The 25,221-nt window shown below is 41.4% G+C and overlaps 1 protein-coding gene across 2 annotated transcripts; it reads left to right on the forward strand.

Moving 5' to 3' along the window:
- Positions 1 to 24,668, forward strand: kcnn1a (potassium intermediate/small conductance calcium-activated channel, subfamily N, member 1a; the record flags this gene model as incomplete). 2 transcript variants are annotated; one of them, XM_083990816.1, is made up of 8 exons in its annotated part: positions 1 to 405; positions 5,507 to 5,602; positions 6,368 to 6,786; positions 18,586 to 18,727; positions 19,387 to 19,497; positions 20,159 to 20,286; positions 22,855 to 22,924; positions 24,363 to 24,668. In XM_083990816.1, 8 exons carry the CDS (start codon positions 16 to 18, stop codon positions 24,666 to 24,668), a joined length of 1,662 nt encoding a protein of 553 aa, XP_083846942.1. The 2 variants fall into 2 exon arrangements, with proteins under 2 accessions (XP_083846942.1, XP_083846941.1); XM_083990815.1 differs by having other exon boundaries at positions 16 to 405; positions 5,510 to 5,602.
- Positions 24,669 to 25,221: the final 553 nt, after the last annotated feature.

A 25,221-nucleotide genomic window follows, 5' to 3' on the forward strand; every position in this document is an offset into this window, starting at 1 on the left:
CTCCCTCAGATAGCCATGAACACCTGCAAGTACAATGGCGGAGTGGTGAGACCACTAGTGGGCAGCCTGGCGTCCTCGTCGCGCCGCAACCTCGCGGAGCTCGACTCTGAGACGCAGCCCTTGCAGACGCTGCACAGCTCTGGCCTGGAGGTGGTGGTGTCCAAGGGCAACGGCGGCGAAGACGCCAGCAAGGCGTCCAATGAGAGCTTGGTCAGGGAGGGCAGCGGGCGCAGCGGGGGCAGGGCGCCGCAAAAGAAGAACAGGGACATTGGCTACAAGCTTGGCCACCGGAGGGCGCTGTTCGAGAAGCGGAAGCGACTCAGCGACTACGCACTCATCTTCGGGATGTTTGGGATTGTCGTCATGGTGACAGAGACGGAACTGTCATGGGGGGTTTACACTAAGGTAGGTTGGGCATGTGTGTGATGCATGAGTGGGCGCTTTGTGTGTTGTCATCGCTATTGTTAAGTTTTGAGTTGTGTGGGGTTGGCAGCTGTCAGATGTATGAAGAGTGATTATTAACACAGACACTGACATACATTATCTAACAAAGGTGTTGGCAATATGGCACAAATACTAATAAAACTTAGCGTCATGTGATCTGCACAGTGACTGCCAATGGATTAAATCTCAGATTTTACAGTGTAAAATGTTCTATTCTGTAAATGCTTGACTGCGGGCCTGGTTTTGTTTGTGGTCGAAATTTTTCATTATTGGCATTAGATTAGAGCCGAGCAACAGCAACGGTTTCTCTCCTGGTTGGCTGTTGTGGGTTTCTGAAATTCCCTTTGAAGCCAGCATCTAAAATCACAACCTCACAGCAGGAGAGGAGAGAAAAATGCAGAGCTATCTATCTATCTATCTATCTATCTATCTATCTATCTATCTATCTATCTATCTATCTATCTATCTATCTATCTATCTATCCTAATACAGTGAGGACATAAAGACACTTAGAGATAAAGTGAACAGTCAGATGAAGTTCCAGATGTTTCTTAATGCCCAAGAGCCTCCTTCCACTCTCAGATCAGATCAGAGCGGAGATGACGCAGCATGGTATTGGAACAAGTGAGACCCTTGAGCAAGGACACCAGCAGGCAGTTTCAGCTTCAGGGTCACAGTGACCAAGTCACCACCCCTTGACCTGTTATTGTCCTTCTGTGTCAGCCAATGAGCTCTGCTGCGTCAGGATGTTTATGACAGAATATCATTCACTCAGTGCATTTAGAGCTGCCTTTACCACGGTATTTACTCGTCTGTTTACTCTGGAGCTGACATTGCAGTGCACGCAGTATGTGATAGGTCACAGAACAGGTGTCTTTATGTGTCTTTCACAAGAAGACCATGTTTTCAACAATACAGCCTGTATGAGAGGGAAAACCTGAATACTGAGGCCTGTGCTTGAAGATTTTCGTTACTTTGGGCACATTTGTGTTTGTTTAAGAAATATCTTAACATGTTAGCAAACAGTTTTAGTAGTAGAAGTACTATGTTCACAACCTACTTCCAAACTTTTACTGTTGTGGAAGTTGATAAAATTGTTACAGTTTTTCTCAATCGCTTTGGTGCTTTTCTCACATCACTCTTAACATTTGCACAACAGTTAGTGCATTTCTCAGAACAATTATTGCAAACTGCAAAACCTAGTGGATGACCTGCAAAAGAGCGTCACTTGCTCAAAATGATTGTCCATCCCTCAAAAGCAAGTACTCATGTCAATGAAACTGTCAGTGTCGTCAAAATGAGAAGTCCTGACACCATCGTTTATGAACAAGATAGTCAAATGGCTTTGTCATGTTTTCATTAGGACACTTTATTCTCTAAGTGTTTTCCAATGCAAAAAGTGATGATACTACCTGAAAATGCTCAAGACAGCACTATACACTACTTGTACAGCCATGTGAAAACTACAGTAAAGTTACACATTACTGTATTTAGTGGAGATACTGAATATGTATGTTTCACATTTCTACTGCATATGCTCTTTGCAATTCTGATTTGTTCACAGCATTGTGCAAAGGAAAATACACTAAAGTCATCTACAACAAACATAAGAAACACTCTTTGGGTACAACTTTACGTAAACAATGTTGCAGTACATATAGTAACTGAACCTACAGAGTACTGTAAATCATTCCTGCACATCCAGACGTTCCTGTCACATTTTCATCTACATCACTCTGTCAATTGTAGCGATTGAAACAGATTCAATATTCCCAAAGATACAGTAATGTCATCCTTACATTGTATCTCTTTCAACCTTATGCCATTGTTTGTAATCACCATTGCACAAATGTCTTGTTCTTGTAGCAGAGTAAAAAGGGCTCAGTCTCTTCCACCTCTGTGAGGTTGTCTTGTAATCCTATGTGATGCAGAGTAAAATTACAGTAATGTACAGTACATGTATTGCATCAACCATTTTTACTGTAGTGTACAATACTGTAAAAGTGCTTCCTACTTGTAAAATGCTGTAGTACAGTACCGTACTGAAAGATGGGAAATCTTTACTGTGGTTGCTGTAATACATTACAATACAGTAAATCTGTTCTCTAGTGAAGCTGTAAGTCTAAATGTAAATGTAAAACGTTCGTGTCCCACTGTATCTTACAGTAATGCCTGACACAATGACAGCAGTGCAGATTGTTTAGTGCTGAATTACTGTCCAATACCATACATACCTGTTGTTCCTTACTGTAAATGTTTGAATAATTAATTCACAGTGCTTCTCCCAACATTTAAAATTAGTTTGACAGATTTTGAAAACTAGTATAGTTTTATAGTTATAGGGAAAGACTATTCAACGTTCAAAAGTATAGTTCATTTTGACTGACATGACATAAACAAATGATAATGTTGTAAAACAGCAGAGAATTGTATGAGAGCAACTGATACATGTCCAAAAGCATTTGCAATTTGTTCAGAGGAAGGAGAAACTGCTACTATGATGTGGACAAATGACTACATCTTGTGGAGGTTGAACTAATAGTTATGAGAACTTTCATTCTGATCTGAGAATAGCACCAAAGCGATTGAGAAAAACTTGTAAGACTGAAACAAAAAAGATGTGGGCCCTAGAGAGACATTACTGTAATGCTCACGGTTAGTTAACAGTTGTCTGAGGGTTTGTCACTGCTGTTTGTCCAGCATTAACATTAAAACAGAACACAATATACTGTATTTGTTTTCTATCTTTGGCAACCATTGGTTTAAATTTATCCTTTCAAAATGGATATGTCAAGTCTTAAAATTTAAGCACAATGACACTCCTGTCTCAGGGTATGCCTGCTTCGTTAGCCTTAATTTAGCCCACACGTCCGTATCCAGGCTGATTCCAGCTGTTGCCCTCTAATGTTGACTGACAGCCAAGAAGGTTTTCTATTTGTGTGCCAAATGTGGAAGTATGTGACAGTCATGCTGTATGTGGATTGGACATGGGCTGAGGAACCAACCTTATTATCTGGCTAGAAGAAAAAATATGTAGCCAGAATACCGAAAAATACATATTTTTTGATTTTGCTGGGAAACTGTTATGTTGCCACAACCAAAGAATTCAGACGAGCATACCGCAGCATCTTACTGTAAGGAAAGGTGGCTTCCAGAAAAAGTGTTTTTTTCTTTTTTTGGTTTGTTTTTTTTACATATTGTATAATGGCCTTTCAGATTTATATTTTGGCGTTAAAGTTACAGTATTGCTGCATGCTGCTGCAGCTGTGAGAAGGGAGCATTTTCAAAATATGGTGCTGTTAAAGATGCTTTGACGTCCAAAAGTTTGAGTCTCCTGCCAAAAAGCTTTTAATTCATGATCTAGACTGTCAGAAATATTGTATGTCAGCTGAAACCTCAAACGTTAGGCCCTATAGAAGCTTTTGGTGCACTGTAGAAAATCGTCAGCACTGAGTTGAATATGCGAGTTGTGAATTACAATTGTTGGTTCCTTTCACAAGGGATAGACTTATTTTTCCAGTTGTCAGTGGATTTGAATTTTTCAAATGTGTTTTTGATTGCACAGGGGTGTGTGTGTGTGTGTGTGCGTGTGTGCACAATATAGTAAGTGGTGTGGTAATCCATAGGATGATTTATGGGGTTTTAAGAAAGTCAATACGTTTGTCTGTGACTGTTACTGAGTAGGGTTCAGTCCATTCATCAAGCTAACCTCAGCTGAAATGGAAATGACCTCCCATCTCTGAGTGGCAAACTCCGCCCTCCCTTCCTCCCCCCCCCTACCTCCCCCCGTCTCCCACATCAGACAGGTAGCATGTGCAGGGGATGGTCACATCACACAGCAGACACTTGAGGCCCCGCCAAGGATTTCTAAGTCCTGAAGGAGGGAAATGCGTTAAGAGGAGTGAGCGCTGGGACTGAAAAATCCTTGAACCTCTGGCAGGTGGATTAATTGGTTTACTCAATGTTATTTCACCAGGGACTTCTCAAAACAATTTCAGACATTAGACTGTCTTCCGAACATGTAGCTGACCTGAGGGGCAAAGCAATCTAGTTGACAGCTAAAAATACATTCTGTAATATGGACCACCGAAGGACGGAGTAATATTGAGCAGCTCTCACTGTCATCGCACTAACGATTATGAGCAATATTTCCACTTGCTGTCTTTGTCATTTGTTTGTTGGCATTGTTATTAAAATAACAACCCTCTGATCATTAGCCTGCTACAGAGCGGCATTTTTACATCATCGTTGTTAAATTGATTTATCAAATGGCATTTTACCGACATAGAGGGGGGTACTTGAGTGGTACAGGTTCTCATTTCCGAGATCTATGGCCCCCACGTACACACACATACACGCACACGCTGCTGCATTAGCATGCAGCTGGCCCATTTATCACCTGCAACGCTCACTGTGGTGGCCCCCCTGCTAATGCTAGCCTTGCCTTTTCTGCACCTACCATTAAATGGAAAGTCCCCTTGTTAGTGACGGGCTTTGATTAATTGGTAGTTTAGATGGTGGGGAACAGCATCCACAGATAATATCAGGCTGCACCTACACCTGCATCTGCATTGTTTAGTAACATCCTGACTGTTTGTGTGTAAAACCCCATTATCTGCTCTCAGTCAGACATTTAAACTAATCAGTAGTGTGTGTGCGTGTGTGTGTGCGTGTGTGTGTGTGTGTCCTATTGTGTGTATGTGGCTGTATATATTTTGCATGCATGTTCTTATGTGTATGCGTATGTTTAATTGGTCATGTTCCTTTTCTAAACCAATCAGATATGAATATTCTCAGGTTTCACATTGAATTGTTTTTCCCAACTACCTCAGTTCACCCTGTTGCTAAGCAGTAACATACAACTCAGAAAACAATCACTGTTGCCACCTATTGAGGCTAAATAGAGACTCTCAAAATATGGAAAGTGCACCATTGACAATAAATTTATATTTCTATGATTTCTATTTATGAGATTAAATTTATATCGTAATAAATAATTGTTTCAATTTAAAATGGCTGTTTCTAATTTTTTTCCTCCTCTTTTTTTTCTCTCTCACCACAGGAATCTTCATACTCATTTGCACTGAAATGCCTTATCAGCCTTTCCACTGTTATATTGCTTGGTCTTATAATAATGTACCATGCCCGGGAAATCCAGGTGAGTCTATCACAAAAAAAAACAACAATTTATTCATTATACCAGCAGCTTTTGGGATCAGTGTGGTGATAATGATGATAGCAACAATAATAGCAGGTGGAGGAAGGTTTCTTGTTTGACAACTAAAAACAGCTGGAATATTGTTTTTGCCGTGCTAACATGAAAATACCACACACATGGGTGTATGCTAATTATATTACATTGATTATTATTTTAATCATTGTATAGCCTAGTCAAACATCCACATGTGCAACATTTATTTGATTTAATATAACAACGTTCAGTTTATTGACAGCATCTCTCTTTTCCTTTTATTTAAAACATGTCAATCAATTTCTTCCGTATTGTCTTTTTATTGTTAGAATTTACTACGTCTCATTTATGGTTTTAATGTGCAGTTTGGTTTAAAGTTACTTTGGATTACATTCCCTGTTCAGTATTTCTCTTTGTTTGACCTGTTTGATCTGTTTTATACCTGTAAATTAAGATCAAAATGTGATAAATTATTTGAAAAAGTTTCCTCCTGGATTTTATCCTGAATTTACCTCACTGGATCTTGACTAGAATTTTAAATAACTATATATTATATACAGTAATACTAAAAAAAAGTCTACCAACTGTGTAATGATAAATACATGTAAGTGTTATTGAGGGTGAAAGAAACTAAAATCTCAAACATCAAACAAGAAAAAAGAGGCACACAGAAGGAGATAGTGATACAGCTCATTGACATCTTTCTCTTTCTCTTTCTTTCTTTCTCTTCAGCTGTTTATGGTCGACAATGGTGCGGACGATTGGAGGATAGCCATGACGTATGAGCGGATCTTCTTCATCGTGCTAGAGCTGCTGGTGTGTGCCATCCATCCCATCCCGGGCCAGTACGTGTTCACCTGGACGGCGCGGCTGGCCTTCACCTACACGCCGTCGGTGGCCGACGCCGATGTGGACATCATCCTCTCCATCCCCATGTTCCTGAGACTCTACCTGATCGGCAGGGTCATGTTACTCCACAGCAAACTGTTCACGGACGCTTCGTCTCGCAGCATCGGCGCCCTCAACAAGATCAACTTCAACACACGCTTTGTCATGAAGACCCTTATGACCATCTGTCCGGGAACTGTTCTGCTCGTGTTCAGTATATCCTCCTGGATCATTGCTGCATGGACTGTGCGCGTCTGTGAGAGGTAAACACGGGGTTGTGAATAATATAACGAATAACGGACGATTTGAAAAACCAAATGGCTGATGCACAAATCACACGTTGTGGATTACTAGACACCTTCTCTTCCTTCACTCTCGTCACTGTTTTGTCCCATGCTTCTCAGTGTTACCTTGTTTTCTGTCGCTCATCTGCACTGGTCCACAGAGATGTGTGGAATAGGCCACACGTCACTGCTGTACACATGTGTACAGGAAGGCATTGATACACAGACACGCCCACACACTACCTCACTGCCTGACTGTTTAAAAACACCCTTACATACGTTTCATTAGCTCAGCAATTGCTCCACGACTCCCCACTCCTTGTTTTTATTGCTATTTTAGATGGCTTGTCCATAATTCATGAGTGTCTAATTGTTTGTTTGCTGAATGGTTTGTTTTGGTAATGCAGAGCAGCCCCCAGGATCCCCTAACCCGTTTTCTCCCCAAAACTGCGCATCGGGCTTCATCTCAAGGGGGCAGCAATGATTCTCACTGAAAATGAAAGAGGCAGGGAGAAATGAAAAGCTTTTTTCCCTCTCTCTCTCTCTAGTTTTGCATTTGCATAGGGAAATGAGACGTTAATGCCAGCTTTGATGTTTTAAAGTCATTTTTGCATAGTTGGAGTGGAAAGGGGACTTGAGTAGGGTGGGTGGAGAGTCGAAGATCTATAGCAGCAGTTCTTGTCAGACCCAATATGATACTGTACATGTGCTGCAGTGTAAAAGTTAAGCCTCGGCTCAGAGGAAGGCTTTGCTCTCAGTCTTTCAGCCGGGCCCTGACTACAGATGCTCAATGTCCTCCTGCAGCTCGCCTCGCCTGCTTTTACTAAGTACCTCCCCTCCCTTCCTCTGCCTCTCCTCTTAACTACCCCCCCCCCCCCCCCCTCTCCCGTGTTAACACCTGTCACTAACCACCGCCCTCCCCCCTCGCACGCCCGACCCCGGATCCTCTCGGCCCCGTCGCACCTCTAAAGTGTTGGCTGGTGGGTTTGAGCCTCACTTGGGGGGAACTCAATCCGCTGATCTTTGACACCAGCTCCACTGGGACGCAGAGGCAGGACAGTGAGGTGTAACAGAGCGCACCCCTCACTTGAGATTTGTGTTGTTCAAAAACAACACGAGGTCAAGCTTGAATGTCATAATGTCTCCACATGGTCCAGTTTATAGCTGTTGCTACATACCTCCTCTGCCTGTCTTTATTATTCCCCACCTTAAATTCATGAAGTATCCTAAATCGGCTAGAAATTGACATGATTGGACCTTTGACACTGCACATCCCTAATCCTACTGCATGCTGGTGTCAATATGGAAATCTGAATTTAAATAGATGATGAGGTGAGATCTCTGGCAGAGTCTTGGTAGATCGGTTTGCTCACACACGCATTCACACATTCTGTGACACACTTCCCATGAGCAGTGCATGCTGTCAGTCTTTTGGTTTCAGTTTCAGAATAACATGTGTGCTCAGCTGGGTGGATTTGTGTACGTATGTCTATGCGTGTTACGACGGATGGGTGCAAGCATGCACGTGTAGGTGTGTGTGTGTGTGTGTGCATGTGTGTGTGTATGTGTTTGTATAATGTTTTGTTGTACTTTCTATTTCCCCACTATGCTGCTCCATAGGGATACCATGTGAGTCCTCGTTCTCTGGCCGTGGAAAAATCAACTTTATCATTTTTGCACCGAGCTGGCGCCACTGCTGCCCTGAGTAGGGTTTGGAGGGTGGGGGGTGATAGTGGGGAGAAAGGGCAGCCCAGTTAACAGTTAACCGATGATCCTTTCCAAAGTATGGCAAAGGAGGATTAGGTAGGCCCTCTAGGTGGTATGAAAGTGGCACCATCCCTCTGCTAAGAAAACAGGCTGTTAGTGGCTATAGGAGGACAGCAGAGACCAACGGTGTGAGCAGCATTTTGAAGCAAGCGTCTCTTTGCTAACTGTTGTGTGTTAGGCCGGTAGGGACCGGAGGAGGAGGAGGTGGATGAGGAGGAGGTGTAGGAGGAGGAGGAGGAGGAGGAGGAGGAAATTTGTGCTAAAATGGAGCAGCTCCTTCAAGTCACCTTCACGAGTCTGCCAGAGGGCAATTTGTCTTTTCTCATTTTTTCTCTCCCTCTCCTTATGCAATTGTTATAGATCTATACAGCACAAAAAGTCTTTTTAACAGCAACTCCAAAGATTTGCAGAGGAGCAAAAGCCTTTCTGTTCTTTGTGTTCACACATTACCATCCCATTATGTGTCTCCCCTCACAAAATTAATTGAACAGTGTTGTAGTGGTTTTCCACGGACTTTTGTGGCTTCTGCTGCAAAGATTCTGCTCTAGACATTGTCTCCAAAAAGAGGTCTGAATATCCAAGGAGAGGGCAAATGTCAAGTCATTCTGCACACTAGTTAATCTCATCGTGGTCTGGGGTGTGTCTTATCTAGCAGAGCATGATTTTGTTCGGCAAACACATAGACTCATGTTACGCAGTTCAGAGGTAGCCAGGTAAAGGAAGGAAGGCATTGCCTGTTTCTGAAATGGAGACACTCTTATTAATTAAAGGAGGAGTTTTCTCTGCATTGAAAGCAGTGTCTCCAGTTTTTGTTTACATCCATGAACCGAATGTCCTCATCCCCCTTCGTCCCCTCCTCTTGTAAACATGGAAACAGCATGCGGGTTTCCATGTTTACTTATCGATCATTTCAGTAAAAAAATAAAATATATATATATATATAAAAGGTGGGGGAAAAAAAGAGGCGCTTGTTTCCCAAAGTGCTGTTTGTGACTTTTGTATCTTGAATGCGCCGTTACACAGTCACATTGACCACGCATCTGAGCCAATCGAAGGGATGTGAGATTGGACGAGCACAGATTCTACCTGGAAAATGCCTAGTTGGGGGGAATGAAAGACAGGCAACCAGAGGAGCAGAGAGGGGCGGAGGGGTTGGAGGGATGCTAATGTTACAGTAGATGGATTTAACTCTGGTCACTGGCCCCCCTTTCCCTTCCTTCTTGATACAGCCCATCTTCGGAGCTAACCTACCTCAACTAAGCTCCTTAACTAAGCTCTTTTGGCTTCTCCCTCACCACCATAAGGCTCCCTCCCTCTCTCTCTCTCTCTTACTCCTGACTGATCCTTGCAGATCTCTTACTGTACCCATCTAACGTGGCATGCTTTGCAGTTTTTCCTCATCTCTCCCTACTAATACTCCCCTGTCCCTTTGCCTTTCCTTATCCATGAGAAGCAGACCCAGTCCGGCCAGAACTCAGTTACACACTTGCATGCATGCCTTGCCTGCCTCCCTGGTCTCTCGCTCCTTTTTCTCTTTAACTGTTATCTAATTCTCTTCCTCTCCTGTTCTAACTCTGTTATCTGAAACAAAACGCTCTATTTCAAGGCGATATGAGACTGCTGTTTCTCACCTCGCTTTCTCCAGCGAGGACCCGTAGGCTATGGTAAAAGACAAGCTCTCAGAAAGTTTAGCTGACTTTCCCTCAGAGCACGGCTCTGGATTATCAGGCTTGAGTTACTAGTCAGCTACACCTACACCCAAGGTCTGACATCCAGATTGTGTCATCGCTTAGCCACAAGACACAAACAGTGCCAGCCAAGAACACACTGTCCAAACCTCTAACCGGAGAAACACACACCAGTGCAACCTGAACTTTCTCACACCAACCACAGGTTTGCATGAAATATTCAGGTAGATTAGTGCAAACACAAAGATCCATCACTGAACAGGCACAACTTTGAAAGTGCTGATGTACCTTTCAATTTGTTATGATCCAGCATCATTGCATTCAAAACATACCTCCTTTATTCTACTGACTGAAGTCAAATTTAGCCATTTGCTTCAAGACGTTGAGTCTCTCTAAGAATTTCTGTCCACACATACCAATAAATCAGGTGGACGGTCGCTGCAGAACAAAAACACTGCTCATTGAAAAACCATTAAAAACAAATGACTGAACCCCAAGACTCACAAAGAGAACTGTCTATATAAATGTGTAAGTTGTACCACTGTCAGTGTCTAATATACTTTTACCATCAGCTAAAATCTCTTTAAAATGAGCATCTCCTCCACAAAGGGCTGCAACCTCAAGGACAGGTGGATTCTCTATGGTTTGATGACTTGATCTGATAACGTGCTTTAAACCATGCACACTCTGCAGGCAGAGTATTGATTGCAGCCTATGGCAGAGTATACAGAGCCCATAAAGCATGTTTGCATAACAAGGAACAAGGAGTGTGGAAGTGATAAACGTCCAGAGATACCATCAGAATATGCACTGAGGATCATTTACTGAACCAAGTGCTGGTCTCTACTTAAATAAAGACAGATAGAAGTTGTTTAAAGTCAGTTGTGCCTCTACAGTACATGTTTCTGTTATTATTTTTAGGCCCACTACAATCAGTTTTTATAATGATTATTTTTTTTCTATCTGAGGGTTACAATAAGTGCTATGAAAGCCTTTCTAGCAGTGGTAACATCAAAACTCTTATGTAGCTGCTGTGACCGTGAAGTGCTGCTATCTGCCTAATGTCTCGGTTTCTTGGTGCCTAAATGCTCATCTACTTGTAGAAACAGATAAGATTTAGAGTTTGATTTCGAAGCATTTACGAAACTAAGTTTTGACAGTTGCCTTTGATTATCCTGTTGAAGTCTTACTGCAGAAAATGATAAAAGACTTGAGCCAGGGCAGTCATGTAGGTGTGTATTACCAAGCGGGTTTGGTACACCATGACAAGTACAATGCCACCAGGTAACACAGCGACTGCAGATTTTTTTAAGGTTAATTCAAAAAAGAATTGCCTGAACATGAGCACAGGTTTGTTTACAGTTGTCTTTTGCGTTGATGATGGCAGAGACTGGGATTGCGGTGCTCACTGCTGAATGTGCTTTTGCACGTGTCTCCAGTCAAATTCAGTGGAACATCTGTAATAGAATACTTGCTATCTGATAACCCCAGAGACATAACCACACTCCAGCCTTGAAACATTAAGATTAAGGGCTTCGTGATCGACGCTTCCTGTCTGGTGGCCTTGTAGATTAAGAAGGACGCTCGCAGCAGGTCAAAGAAAAAGGCCTGACTGAATTTCTCATCTTAAATATGAAAGTTTGCAAGGGTAGTAGTGCTACAAGACTGTGTGAAGAGCTTTCTCCACCTGACAACTTTTACCTCAGCATCTGCAGTAGGATGACTTGCAGGAAATTTCACTGGTTAGATCACTGTGGTGTACTCTTTGGGAGTTTAATTAGTCTGGATGAGATGCACAAACACACACTTGATCATTTCTTGCAACTGAAGCCTGAAGCCTGCCTCGCTGCCAAAACTGCAAGTCAGCAAATCCGAGCAGTTCTTCACTTCTGGAATCACGTCTTAGTTGGTTGGCAGCAATACATTAGGCGTAGCTCATTATTAAAGTGCAATCATATTGCTATTGGTAAAGCAAAATCATTCAGAGCTTGGCTACAAATAAACATTTGGTGCGACAGGCAGGCAGTGACATCATGCTACAGTGTCACGCTTAAAGGAAAGCTGACATCTTTTCTGTCATACAGCATGCCTTTCTCCTGGTTTTATACTTAATATTAATTAGCTAATGTATAATTACAGCACACCTTGTGTGACTGTGACATCCCCTCATGTACAGTGTTGTTTTCGTTAACGATGACGAAATATTTTCGTTGACGCCCCTTTTTTTCATGACGATAACGAGACGGTGACGAGATAAACATGGCTCTCTGATGACGAAAACATGACGAGACGTGTGTGAGTCTTCGTTGACGAGATGAGAACGGACGTAAATGTTAGTGGTAGGGCTGTGATTGCCTCTAAATTCCATATTATAGAAAAAATGGCGGCCATTTTGAATTTTTGCGTGGCCAACATCTTTTTCCCAAAAAGTGACCCTTAGAGAGTATCTGTGCCAAATGTCATGCTTTTATACCAAAGTGAACGATTCTCTTGAAATATGCAATTAATCTGCTGCACTATTATGGATTGTCATTACTCTAAGCTTCACACGATTTAGCAACAGCTCCGTCAATAATAGAACGATGCTGCTGAGACGAGCCGCGGTGTGCCCGCCGCCCGGTGCTTGTGATCAGAGTGGCAGAGAGCAGCAGGCAGTGATCAGCTGCTCCGGTGACCGCGGTGCAGCCGCTCCGCGGCGCTGACGGGTGGATGGTCAGACGTTCAAATGCACGACATTTCTGCTTATTGTGCGGTATATAACCTGTCAATTAAAAATCAACAAGTATCTGCAATGCTGCTGCATCCCATCCTTGTGTGGTCACGTCCACCACCTGGCATGCAGCGCACATTCTGCCCAACACACCTGCCGTCACTCGACCAGAAGATATATGGACGTATTATAAATATAATCCAGCAGAAAAAAAAACTGAATGCACCAGGCTACTGTTACCACTTTATCTGTGTGTAGGCTAATGCATAATCCTTAGACCATAAGCCATTGGGTGGAAACATTATGTGTAAAACCATTCCTTTATTGAATTAATTTGTTAAAAAAAATTTTTTTTTTACTAAAACTGACTAAAACTAGACGAAAACCTTGTTGAGTTTTCGTCGACTAAAACTAGACTAAAACTATCACATATAGAAATGACTAAAATTGACTAAAACTAATAAGTATTTTCGTCAAAAAGACTAAGACTAAATCTAAAATGCCTGCCAAAAACAACACTGCTCATGTATGATTTTTAGATAAAGGGTCACTGTGATATTGAGCCCCACAGCTGGTCAAGTGTGTTTTAAGAAATCATTCATTGTTAAACTCTGGCATAAAGCCAAGACATGAAGGCAGGTATTACATTCTCTCCCATGAATACACGTTTTAATTGCAGTGAATGGAAAAAAAAAAATCAATAAGATGTGACACGTAGTATAAGGAAACCAGTCTAACACTGTAGTTTTTCAGTGAACACATCACAGGGAAACAGTACAGAAAATATGGGGTGACACAAAGTCGCTGTTACTCCAAATAGAGATGTACAGTATATTCTGAGCTAGAAATAACTTTGAGTAACTTTCCAAATAGTTCCTTTATGTACCTGTAGTTCTCTGTTCCCTAAAGGTACAACATACAGTTTTGACATGACTCTACAGACACGCTACTGTGGCATCTCCATAAGGCTATACTTTGGCACTGTGCTGTTTTCAGCTACTAAATGCTTGTGTCAGCACACTCACAAGCTCACAGTGACAGTGTTATGGTGCTGTTTAGCAAGTATAATGTTTGTCATGTTCATCATCTGTAATGAAGCTGATGGGAAAGTCATCAGATCTAATAGAACATAAGTGAAAAATTTTGACCTGGTGATCATCCTGAGGGAACATGAATGTGTATTTTATGGGACTGATCGGCAGGACTTTTGGCAGTCGTTTTCAATTCAGAACACAAACCTGATGGACCTCAGGTAGAAAAGTAAGAATTAGTCGGAGGATTCAGCCTCTGGGGAGTAGGAATCTGATTAAACAGTGTATCTGACTCAATAGGGCAATGCTGCCATCATGACTAATAGTAACTTTAACTACATTAAAATGTTTGTTTTAGATATTGTGATTCTCAAATAATGCCAAATAATTATATCCAGATTGTTTTGCAATTAAAACATTATGCAAATGTGTTGATAGAATAACTTTTGATGTATTTGTTTTAGTCTTGGAACCATACTATAAAATGTGCATATCATAAAATTGCCCGTTAATTTTAAGATATGTGCACCATCCACTTCAAATGTGCTGTTGCTGCTGCTTGCTTGCTTGCTTTGCATATTGGCTGCTCTGTAAAGACACTGTTAGGTTTGCAGATTTTTTAATTAGGTCATCATCACTTTTGAGTTTAATCTGCTCATGTTTACTGCAACTAACACGCTCCCCACGGAGCATCCCAACATATTTGTCCCCAAGTTATCTCAGCCAGCGCTCAAATTCATTTAGATCAACAACACTTGCACTCGTGGAAAAATCTTTTACATTTGTTTTTGTTGATGTGAAGCCCAATGCAGGAGGACAAGGGGAAGTGCTGTTATTGTACGCAGGCGATGGCTGCAGAATGGTTAAGAGGAACTTTTCAATGTGGTGGAAGTCGTTTGCTTTGTTGTTGCAGCTGACCGACAGAGGAGCAAGTCTGTGGCTCTCACCAAGAAAGTATGAAATATACATCTTGGATTCTACATCTATCTATCTATCTATCTATCTATCTATCTATCTATCTATCTATCTATCTATCTATCTATCTATCTATCTATCTATCTATCTATCTATCTATCTATCTATCTATCTATCTATCTATCTATCTATCTATCTATCTATCTATCTATCTATCTATCTATCTATCTAGTCTATCTATCTAGTCTATCTAGTCTATCTTTGTTCAGTTTTACCAGATGTATATTTTTGGGACACAAAAATAGCATTATAATGTTTGATACTTCAATCAGCTTTCTTCTTAGGAAGCTGACTGTGACTCATTATCCTCATTTTGAGCAGAGAGTCTTGGTGGTTTCACAGATTTCATGGATTTGAGGCGACTCACTGAAGACAACAGGCACTTACTGTAAAAATGACGCCTAAATCTTAAAAAAGAAAAAAAAATCACTGACAAGAACTTGTCTTTCGCTGAAAACCATTGAGACTGGAGTTTAGTTGTGTTTCATTCAGCGTAATAATTATCAAACCCTGCATGTTCAAAGGCTTTCCTTTTGTTTTGAATCAGAAATAGCAAATATTGTAGTGTTTTCAACTGAACATTTGGTATATTCCCTGTGGTTTGTGTGCACGTGCACGTGCACGCACACGCTTGTGTGTGTGTACGTATGTCTGTGTGTGTGTGTTTGTGTTGGCAGAGGGAAATGTGTGGCTCTTACATTGGAACCATCATTACTTTTCTGTTTGATCAAAGGCTGTGTTGTCAGCTTTGACTGCTGTATATTTCCAGTACTCATCATATGTATCATAATCTCACCTATACACAGTGGCAGCTAAAAAATTAAATGGCTGGGAATTGTGTGTTAGGGCATTTAAACAGAAAACATCCCAGTGATTGTTTTACATCTGCCTAACATGCAGAGTTCATAAATTGGTGATGAATTGAAGAGACTGATAAAGAAGCACACTGCTGTTACCTGCTGCTGCTGCTGCTGTTGTTGTTGTTGTTGTTGTTGTTGTTGACCTGTGTAGTTGTGTGTTCAGCTGGAGACATGTCACCTTATTTGTCTTATGTTGTGTGATTCATGCTGTACTCCTCAAACACACAGCTGGAGCAGTAAGTTTTAGAGCTTGTTTGGAAGTAAATTACAGTATTATTTTATACAGCAGTGGATAAATACTGTCATGTCTGAAGTATTTAAGGAAGTCAGGGTAATGCTCTGCTGCAGAGTGTCTGTGAGGGAGACTTTAACAGTGGGGGATAAAACTGTCTGCTCGAGAAACTATATACTTCTTGTCGTGGAATAGGTTGAAAGTGGTGCCAGCTCTTCTCCATGCTATTCCAAAACTTAACACAGTATATTGAGAGCCTTCAAATGCGATTGATTAGCTCCCCATCCAGCTTCTGTCTCTGTTCCCGTGTTGCTGTCTTCTACTCTTATTTCAGAGTAGAGAATTATTGAAACATGTGTAGAAAAGAAAAAAACATATTGCCACTTTTGGCATTAGCAAAATAGAAAGCAAGAGTTTTATGATTAAAACCAGAGAGAAGGCCTCCGTAATCCACTGTAATACTTTGTTCACTGTGCTATAAGGTGCAGCACATTTCTGCCTGCCTTGAAGACATGACTCACTCTCTGCACGCCTTGATGACAAGATAAATGAAATTAACATACTAGTCACTTGTAATTACAATATTTAGCCAGCTGATCAAGTTTAGCCCCCTGGCAGCTATCAAAGGGCAGCTGCTGAAGTGTTGGGATGCAGGTAAAAGAGACAGGGGTGTCAAATTCAATGAGCTTCTTGCTTTGTTACTCATCCAGTCCTACCCCACTGTTTACAAATGAAAGCCCTGCCCGAGAAGACGTACGATCCCCCTTCCACCTGGTGATACTGCAGTTATTTGTCAGGTGGCTCTCTTCTCTAAATGGACCCCAGGTTTGCCCCCATCGCTCCCCCCTGCTCTCAATATACTGGCTCTGACGCATGCAGGTTTACAGATCTTTTTCATTCCTGCATGGTATTGTACAGACTGCTTCTCTGCATGTCATTCAAGAAGCTTGAACCCCACAGACTGCACACTTTTTTGTCACTGAGGGAAAAAAAGTGGTCATAGTTATTCCCCCAACCCCCGACTTTGAGCATGAATAGAAACTTGAGAGTGGGAGTTTAAAGAACTGCAGAGGGCATGATTAGTTCATTTATGATATTTGATAACAATGAACTGTCTTGGAGGAGAAGGAGGAGCAGGTATTTCTACAAAACCAACTCAGTATCTTTACTTTTTTTTTTCCTTGTGGAAAGAAAAACTTCACAGTCCAGCCCCAAGTGTTCTGGTCTGGACTTGTGCACTAATTAGAGGTGATTGTTCCAGCCATTTTAAGTCCACATGCTGGGCCACTGTTGGATAGTTCAATTCATGATTGGCTCTTTGAGAATCCCCTTTAGAAAAGCCTCAATAAGATCCCAAGAAATTAGACTTCATCTCTGTTGTTTGTCACAACGATGTTGGTGAGATGTTGTCTCAAAGTGTTTAGTGAATGTTTGCTTTTTAACTCCAAAATTAAATCGTATCTGATCTCCTCCTAGACAGCCCGTTGGGAATAATCAGGCAAGTTGAATGAGGGTGGTTGATAAGGCAGATTTGCCTTTGTGATGGACTTTTGTCTTGCTGCAAAAGGTATGGGAATGTCATCATCAATCCAGCTTTGTACAGTGTGTCTTTTTGATAGAAAATATCTTTGCGTATGCACTGCAGGCCTTTGGACTGACAATTCAAGCATGGCTGTCAGCTATTTTCAGCAAACAACATGTTTGAAGTGATGATTTGCATTGCCAAACCTTTTCTGGGGGGTGGGGGTGGGGGTGGGGGGTGGGCAGCGTAAAAACTCTATGGAGGAAGATTTGCAGCAAAACCGTGACCAATAAGCCAATTGTTAGTTTGATTTAACGCAGCAGTACATGCATTTTCAGATGCACTGACATTACAATTGTTGGGTTGTCATATTCAAATCAAGTCTGACTTGATCGCTGCTCTTAATCCAGCCACTTACAGCGACATGTGTCTGTGTCATTAGAAACATGTTTTCTTAAATTGTACTGTCTGTGCTAATGTACAACCAGAGTAAGTCAACATGAACATGAAACACATGTTCAGTGGTTTTTCTCTCAGTTTGAAATCATTCCATCAAATTCTTTACAAAATTACACTATTTGATTTTTTTCTGCCCACATGTGAGTTTAAGTTTCCTCCCCATTAAACATATTTTTCCATTGAACCGTCTCACATAGAAATGACCTCAAGGCAAAGAACAATAGAAATGAAATATAGTGTCTCAAATCCATTGAAGAGATATTTTTTCTTCACTTTTGTTACTCAGAATCGTCTTGGATTCAGTTTTTTAGACTGTGAACCAAACTGGCTTTACAAAACAGGTGTAACAACCTTGCACCATGATTTCTTCCTCCTCCTCCTCCTCGATCTTCACCACCTCCACCACCCACCACCCACCACCCCTGTTTGGTTCACACAGCACCATGTCATTCTCCAGCATGCTCACGTTCAAGAAGCTGTGTGCAGTTTTCCTGACTCCGTGTCTCCCTCCTCTGCTTATCTTCATCGCTTCAGGTATCATGACAAACAGGAAGTGACCAGTAACTTCCTGGGAGCCATGTGGCTCATCTCGATTACCTTCCTCTCCATTGGCTACGGGGACATGGTACCACACACGTACTGTGGGAAAGGCGTGTGTCTGCTTACAGGGATTATGGTAGGTTCCTCTCTGTCGCACTCGCATAACACAACATTGTCACACGACAACTCAGATGGGGACACTTAGAAAATTAAACCTCAGCTCCACACTCGTCATTAGCTATCATGTGTACTGACTGCAAAAACAAACACAACGTCAGGCTTGTTTTTCTTGGGTAATGTGTATGGAGTTTCTAAGTATGTGAGGATTTAGTTCAATTTGTGAAGAACCAGAGACCATGTAAAGAGTCCACACTGCAATAATTTAATCTTCACTTGACATTTTTACAACTAACAGAGTCATTATCACATAAATTTGCCCCGTTATTCAACTCCTGTACAACATCTGATCATCATTCAAACATACAGTATACTCTATACCTCAGCCCTTTCTTACTTTTCATTTACAGCCCAGTGCATATATGTTTGTCTCTCTGATTAACTGGATTCAAAACAATTTCTGGCTGAAGATCTCATACAGTTTCTGAAAACTGAAACCTGAAATTGCCTGATTCATAGCTGTTTATAATAAAACGTTCCAAGACAAGTGGAGATATTCCTTTTTTGGGGCTTTGTTTGGTTTGTTTGTTGGATCTCAATTGTTTTTAATAATTAATCTAGTTAAATTAACAAGCTGCATAGTGAACGCTAACAAAAATATTGCTGTTTGTGCAACAGGGTGCTGGTTGCACTGCGCTGGTGGTTGCAGTCGTGGCCAGGAAGCTGGAGCTGACCAAGGCTGAGAAGCACGTCCACAACTTCATGATGGACACACAACTCTGCAAACGAGTGAGTCGTTGCATATTATTGTGTTTCCTGCTTCATTTTTTAGAGGCTCAAGAAGAAGAGTCCTCCACCTAATGGTTATGTAAGAAAAGTTTAATCAGGGACACGTAGTTGTAGATGCTTGAAGACGTTTCACCTCCCATCCAAGAGGTCTCTTCAGTTCTCCCAGCTCTTGTCTTAGAGGCCTAAATAAGTAGGTCTACATTAAATCTGGAGAGAAAATGTGGGAAAACAGGAAAACAGTGATTGAGACATGTTAAAAAAGATGTCTTACAGGAACATTTGTTCTCCATCTTATCGAACTAATTATCTTGCAGTCGTGTTGATGTAGTTTGCAATCCCTCTGGGGTCCAGCACAGGGAGCCACTGTTTTACATGGTGCAGATGTCCTAGATTTGTGCTAATCTGATAATCTTATATTGTGAGGACTGTAAACACGTGAACTCTCCCTCACTATCAGCTCCACTGAGCTTCTGCCACATATTTAAACAATTTCTGGCATTTTCACAACTAACTCTAAATGCTTTTATATCGACTCTTTTTGTGTGACTTCTCACTCAAGTTCAGATTTTTCTTGTTCTTGTTGTATTCCATGTTATTGAGTTGTTAGGTTGTATCCTACCTTATATTCTTGCTGTACGTAATTTTCAACCTTGTTTTACAGGTAAAGAACACAGCTGCCAATGTACTCAGGGAAACTTGGCTCATCTACAAACACACCAAGTTGGTCAAAAAGATAGATCACGCCAAGGTGCGGAAACACCAGCGCAAGTTTCTCCAAGCCATTCACCAGTAAGTCCTGTACCGTATTGGTTTTGTGTGATTGAATGTGAAATACAGTGTTTGACGAATATACGAGTTGTTCACCACCAACCACCAAGGGGAGTCTCTCAGCATGCACAAAAAAACAAAAAAACTAAATCGACAGTATGATATTGAAAAATAGCTGATAAGATGATCAGTCTATGTGATTGTGTTTAATTATATTTTTGGGCACAAAGTATTTTTGTTGTAGTATCAATAGTTGTATTGCTATAAAACTGATGAAATGTAGTTGAGTATTAATCACTTGAAGTGTTTGTTACAAAGTCCTACAGAGCCATTTCCTTTGATTGTTATGCTCACACACATGTAGACTCTCTCTCTCACACACATACACACAAGCAAACACACTGCAATCTATTGTAATGGTCCTTCCTATTCCCTTCCCCGTCCCCCTCTCCCTCCGACCCCCTTTTACCCTGTGCTTACAGTGAGAAGTGTAATGGTTTCACTCGTTTCGTGAATGTTGTGGGGTTAAAACTCTGTACTGTGTTCTGTCTTTGTTTTGCTCTATCACTGCAGAGCTCAGAAGTAAGTTGAGTCTTCTATGTATCCTCCTCCTACTGTTTCCTCAACATCCTCCTACTCCTCCTCTCTCCATGTCTGCATTTGACATGCATGAAAAAAAAGAGAAACGAAAAAAGAAAAGAGAAAAAAAAATGCTGGATGCTGATTTTGGTTTTTGGTTTTCTTTACTTCAGTGTTCCATTAACTTCCCTCTCCCTCCCATCCCCCTTTTGAATGGAATGAAACAAAAATAAGCATCAACATTTTGCCACTGGTGTCAATAGTGGAGGGTTGTCTGGAGAGAATGTGTGAAAGGAAAAGCATCTTGCACAGAATGAGCTTGAAGCTTCGTTGGCCTGGCCAGCGGTTCATAATCATCTACTATGTATAATGTTGCTCATGATTAATATAGCTGCTCTGGAGGCTATATTAACCTGCATCAGCAGAACTCATCCTACACTCCTGATGGTTTTGTGATGACATGAACACACACACTGCAATGTACTGTAGCTCTAATGAGGTTGAAATGTTTGCTGTTTCCTTTATATTGATTTTTTTTCTTTTTTTTTGCTTTTCTTGTATTCCTTTCTCATACAAAGAGAGATCAAACAACAAAGCTTGCACATGACATTGATGACTTAGTACAAAAAGACATGACACAACATGCAGGTTGGGGTTTTGTAGAATAAAATGGAACTCATAATGTGCTGCGCTAATAAGATGAGCTTTTAGCTTTTAGCCCCAATTCTTCGATAGCCATAAGGGATAATAAAGCCGAGCAAACAGACACATACGAGCTGAAACGGTTTCCCACAGAGATAGAGCCGTAAGCGAGCAGTCTCACTCTGCTCTGATATACTGATTTGCACATGAATAAATGCCCTTGAATGTCATCCTGTCTCATAATTTGCCGAACAGGGAAATTCTTCCTCTCACACATCCAGATGATGGCTGTGTGATGCCACCGCTAACAATGACACATTATTCACATCAGCCTTTGCAGTCCTTACAGTTCTATAATGTATTTGATTAGAGATAAGGAGGCGCAATGTTGAGGCAGCACAAAACATGTACAGTATCATTGTATAAGTTATTTGAAATGTCCATGTTGCAGTATGTTTAAAAGTGTGATTAGACAGTTTATTTCTGGCAACCTTCATCTTTTATCTGTGACATCCCACACACACACACACACACACACACACACACACACACACACTGAAAGACTCACGTTTCATTGTGCACAAAGTCAGTCACTCACAGTCACTGCACGTACTGAATGACCAGTGTGTCTATATGAAGTCCTATGTGTAGCACTGACAAAGGGCATGTCATCTTTTTTTTTTTTTTTTTTTTTTTTTTTAAATGTCTTACTTTTGGGTGGAAAGATGGGAATGTTCATTTCAAACATAGATTTTGGGATGTCCTGGTATGGAAGCATATTGCTCTCTTGCTGGAAAAAACAAACATGTTTTGTCATGTAACCATTAATCTATTTTGGGTTAGAAACATTTTTTGGGGGGGATTGTAACAAGATCATCTCTTAATATCATGACAGTGCTGCTGAAAGCATTGCACCATTATGAGAAAAAGCTCTTGTTATAACAAGATAAAATATTACCAATGAAGCCTTTATGTACGTATTTCACTTTTTTCTAAATGAGCGTAGTATGCTTCCTCAATTTGCATGTTTTGGTTGGTTGCATTGACCAAGACCTGGAATGCTTGTATATATATGTATGTGTATATATACATATATATTTTTATATATATGTATACATATAGATATGTATACATACGTACAACATACATTTACGATGCATGCAGGCTGTCCTCTCTCTTTTCAGTGTCATCAATGAGAGAGCACTGCTGATAATAGATGTGTTGTTCCTCCTTCTTTCTTCCCCACCGGCCCTCTCTGCCCCATCATGACCCCAAACAACCTGTCTCTCTATGCTCCACTTCTGCAAACCCCCCTCCTCCCCTCCTCCTCCTCCTCTTCCTCAACCCCCTCCCTGTGCCTCCTCCCAGACTGCGCAGTGTGAAGATGGAGCAGAGGAAACTCAACGATCAGGCCAACACCTTGGTGGACCTGGCAAAGGTAAGCCCTCTGATTTGCCATGAAGATTTTAAAATCTTACTTAAAGTCTATTAGTAACTTTAAAGGTTCCAAGTTGTATGAAGTGAAATTTCCAGGTCTTTTTATATAGATTATAAAGTTGATCTGAGTACTGTATTAATAATCGGTGTCCCTCAGAGGCCATGGAAGGACATCCATCCACCCAACCATCCATCTCTCTTTCCCATAGCTTCGGGGGAAAACATTAGAGGCTACAATTATTAAACAGGAAGTTATTACAGACTTGTAGATTATTAAGGCACTGTCAGACATATTTTTCAGCTGTTTCATCCTCCTTTTATGTTTATGTTGATACCAAATGTTTTAGGAAACATCTGTGCTCGTTTAGCTGATCCTATTGGTCCTGGTATACGAGACTCTCTACTGACTTTGAGAATAGTTTGAATGAGTTTAAGGAACTTGAATGTAAACACACATTGTAAGAGAGGTGAATACAGTCGTGACTCCCCAGCCTCTGTCCTGCTGTATAGATGTCAGCAGACCCAATAGAGCAGAGCAGAGAGGGGGTTCAAAGGGAGGTGCATGACTGCAGCCTCATTTGATGTGGGTGGCATTTGCACTCCAGCGTGTATTTTAAAAGGTTTCTAAGGCCAACTCCTTTAATGTGTGTTTGCTTGCCCTTACTCTGCTTGATGGTCAGATCCATCTGTGTACACCCTTCGGTAGTTCAACAGCTCAGTGTCTCTTTTTCAAGCCCTATAGAGAAGTGACCCTTTTATTTCTGTCCCAAACGCAGGACAGAAATCATTTGATTTCTGAGGTGCGCAAATGCCTCAAAAAGGCCCCAAGTGGGTATGAAATATTTTGTGACTGTGCTCCCATTAAATTTTGTCTCGTGAAATTCACAATGTAGAAATAAAGAATAGAATAGAATATATTACATGATATTTTATAATCTAATATATAAAATTGTCATAGTTTGAATAGAAGAATAGCATATAGTTATTGCACTAACATTGACACTGGCCCCACTGCATCTACAGATGGAACAATAAATGCCTAAATAATAGAGACACTTTTCATTATGGGAATGAGTTATGTCACGCAAATACATCAAAGTATTAAAGACATTCCTGCTTTAAATGGACTGGGGGAGCTGGTGGTTAAATCAATGGGGAGATAAAATCTATGCTGACTTGGTAAAACAGTGCAGCTCTCCTGCACACTGCTTCCTGTCAGTATTTCCTTCTATTCAGATGGAGTACTGTAAGTCAAATTTAGATGGTATACTTATGTAATCTATGATGAACTATTACATGAGAGGATTTCCCTTGGCAGTGTATACATATTAAATCTTCTCATCTGTATTTGTCTCTCTCTTGTCCCATCCTCCTCCTCCTGCCCTGTTCTCCTCTTTCTTGCATGTCCCCCAACACATTTACTTTCTCTCCTCCATTAGACCCAGAATGTGATGTATGATCTGGTGTCAGAGCTGCAGGAGCGCAGTGAGGAGCTGGACAAGCGCATCGGCACATTGGAGGACAAGCTGGACTCGGTGACGGGCAGCCTGCAGGCGCTGCCCTGCCTCATCTCCCAAGCCATAACCCAGCAGCAGCAGGACTTCCTGGACGGCTTTGTTCACCGCTTTCGGCCCGCCTCCCTAGCTTCAGAGCGCTCTGAACGCTCTGAGCGATCCTGGACTTCCACCGCCCGTAGGCGGCGCTCACCCTCCACAGCACCACACACCTCCTCCGATAGCGGATAACCTTGACAAATCCTCCGCAGTCACATTTGAGCCCCACCTTCCACCAACTCGACTCATCACCTCATTCTGTCCCATCCAAAGCCGTCCCTGTAACTGCTGGAGAGTCCACGACTGGACTAATAAAGAACCCATATCTTGACCCCTGACCTGACCCCTGGCCCTAACACTCCCTAACACTCCCTCTCACCCATCTCTTCTCTCCTTCCTCCATCCATCATCAAAATCCAAAATCCAATTCTTCTGTGACTGAGCCTCTCAGCACAGGACTGGATCAGAGCTACTCCAGAAGAACAAAGAAAGGCAAATGAAGACTCAAATCAAGTAAAAACACAAATGCATCCAAAAACAGAAAAAAGAGAAAAAAAAATTTAAAAAATGACTGAAAAACCGAGATAAAGTAGAGATATGGTTTATGTTTTAGCCATTGTATGGCTGTTCAAGTTAGCTTTTTTGTAAAAGCCCTTGTATAGTTAAAAAATGACTGAGTTCAGGGTCGCTGGGGTGAGAGCTGGCTATCACACCGGAGAGTCCTTAACCACAAGGGGGGAAGTTG

The sequence above is a fragment of the Trachurus trachurus genome, assembly GCF_905171665.1.
Source record: "Trachurus trachurus genome assembly, chromosome: 17".
Classification (NCBI taxonomy): Eukaryota; Metazoa; Chordata; class Actinopteri; order Carangiformes; family Carangidae; genus Trachurus; species Trachurus trachurus.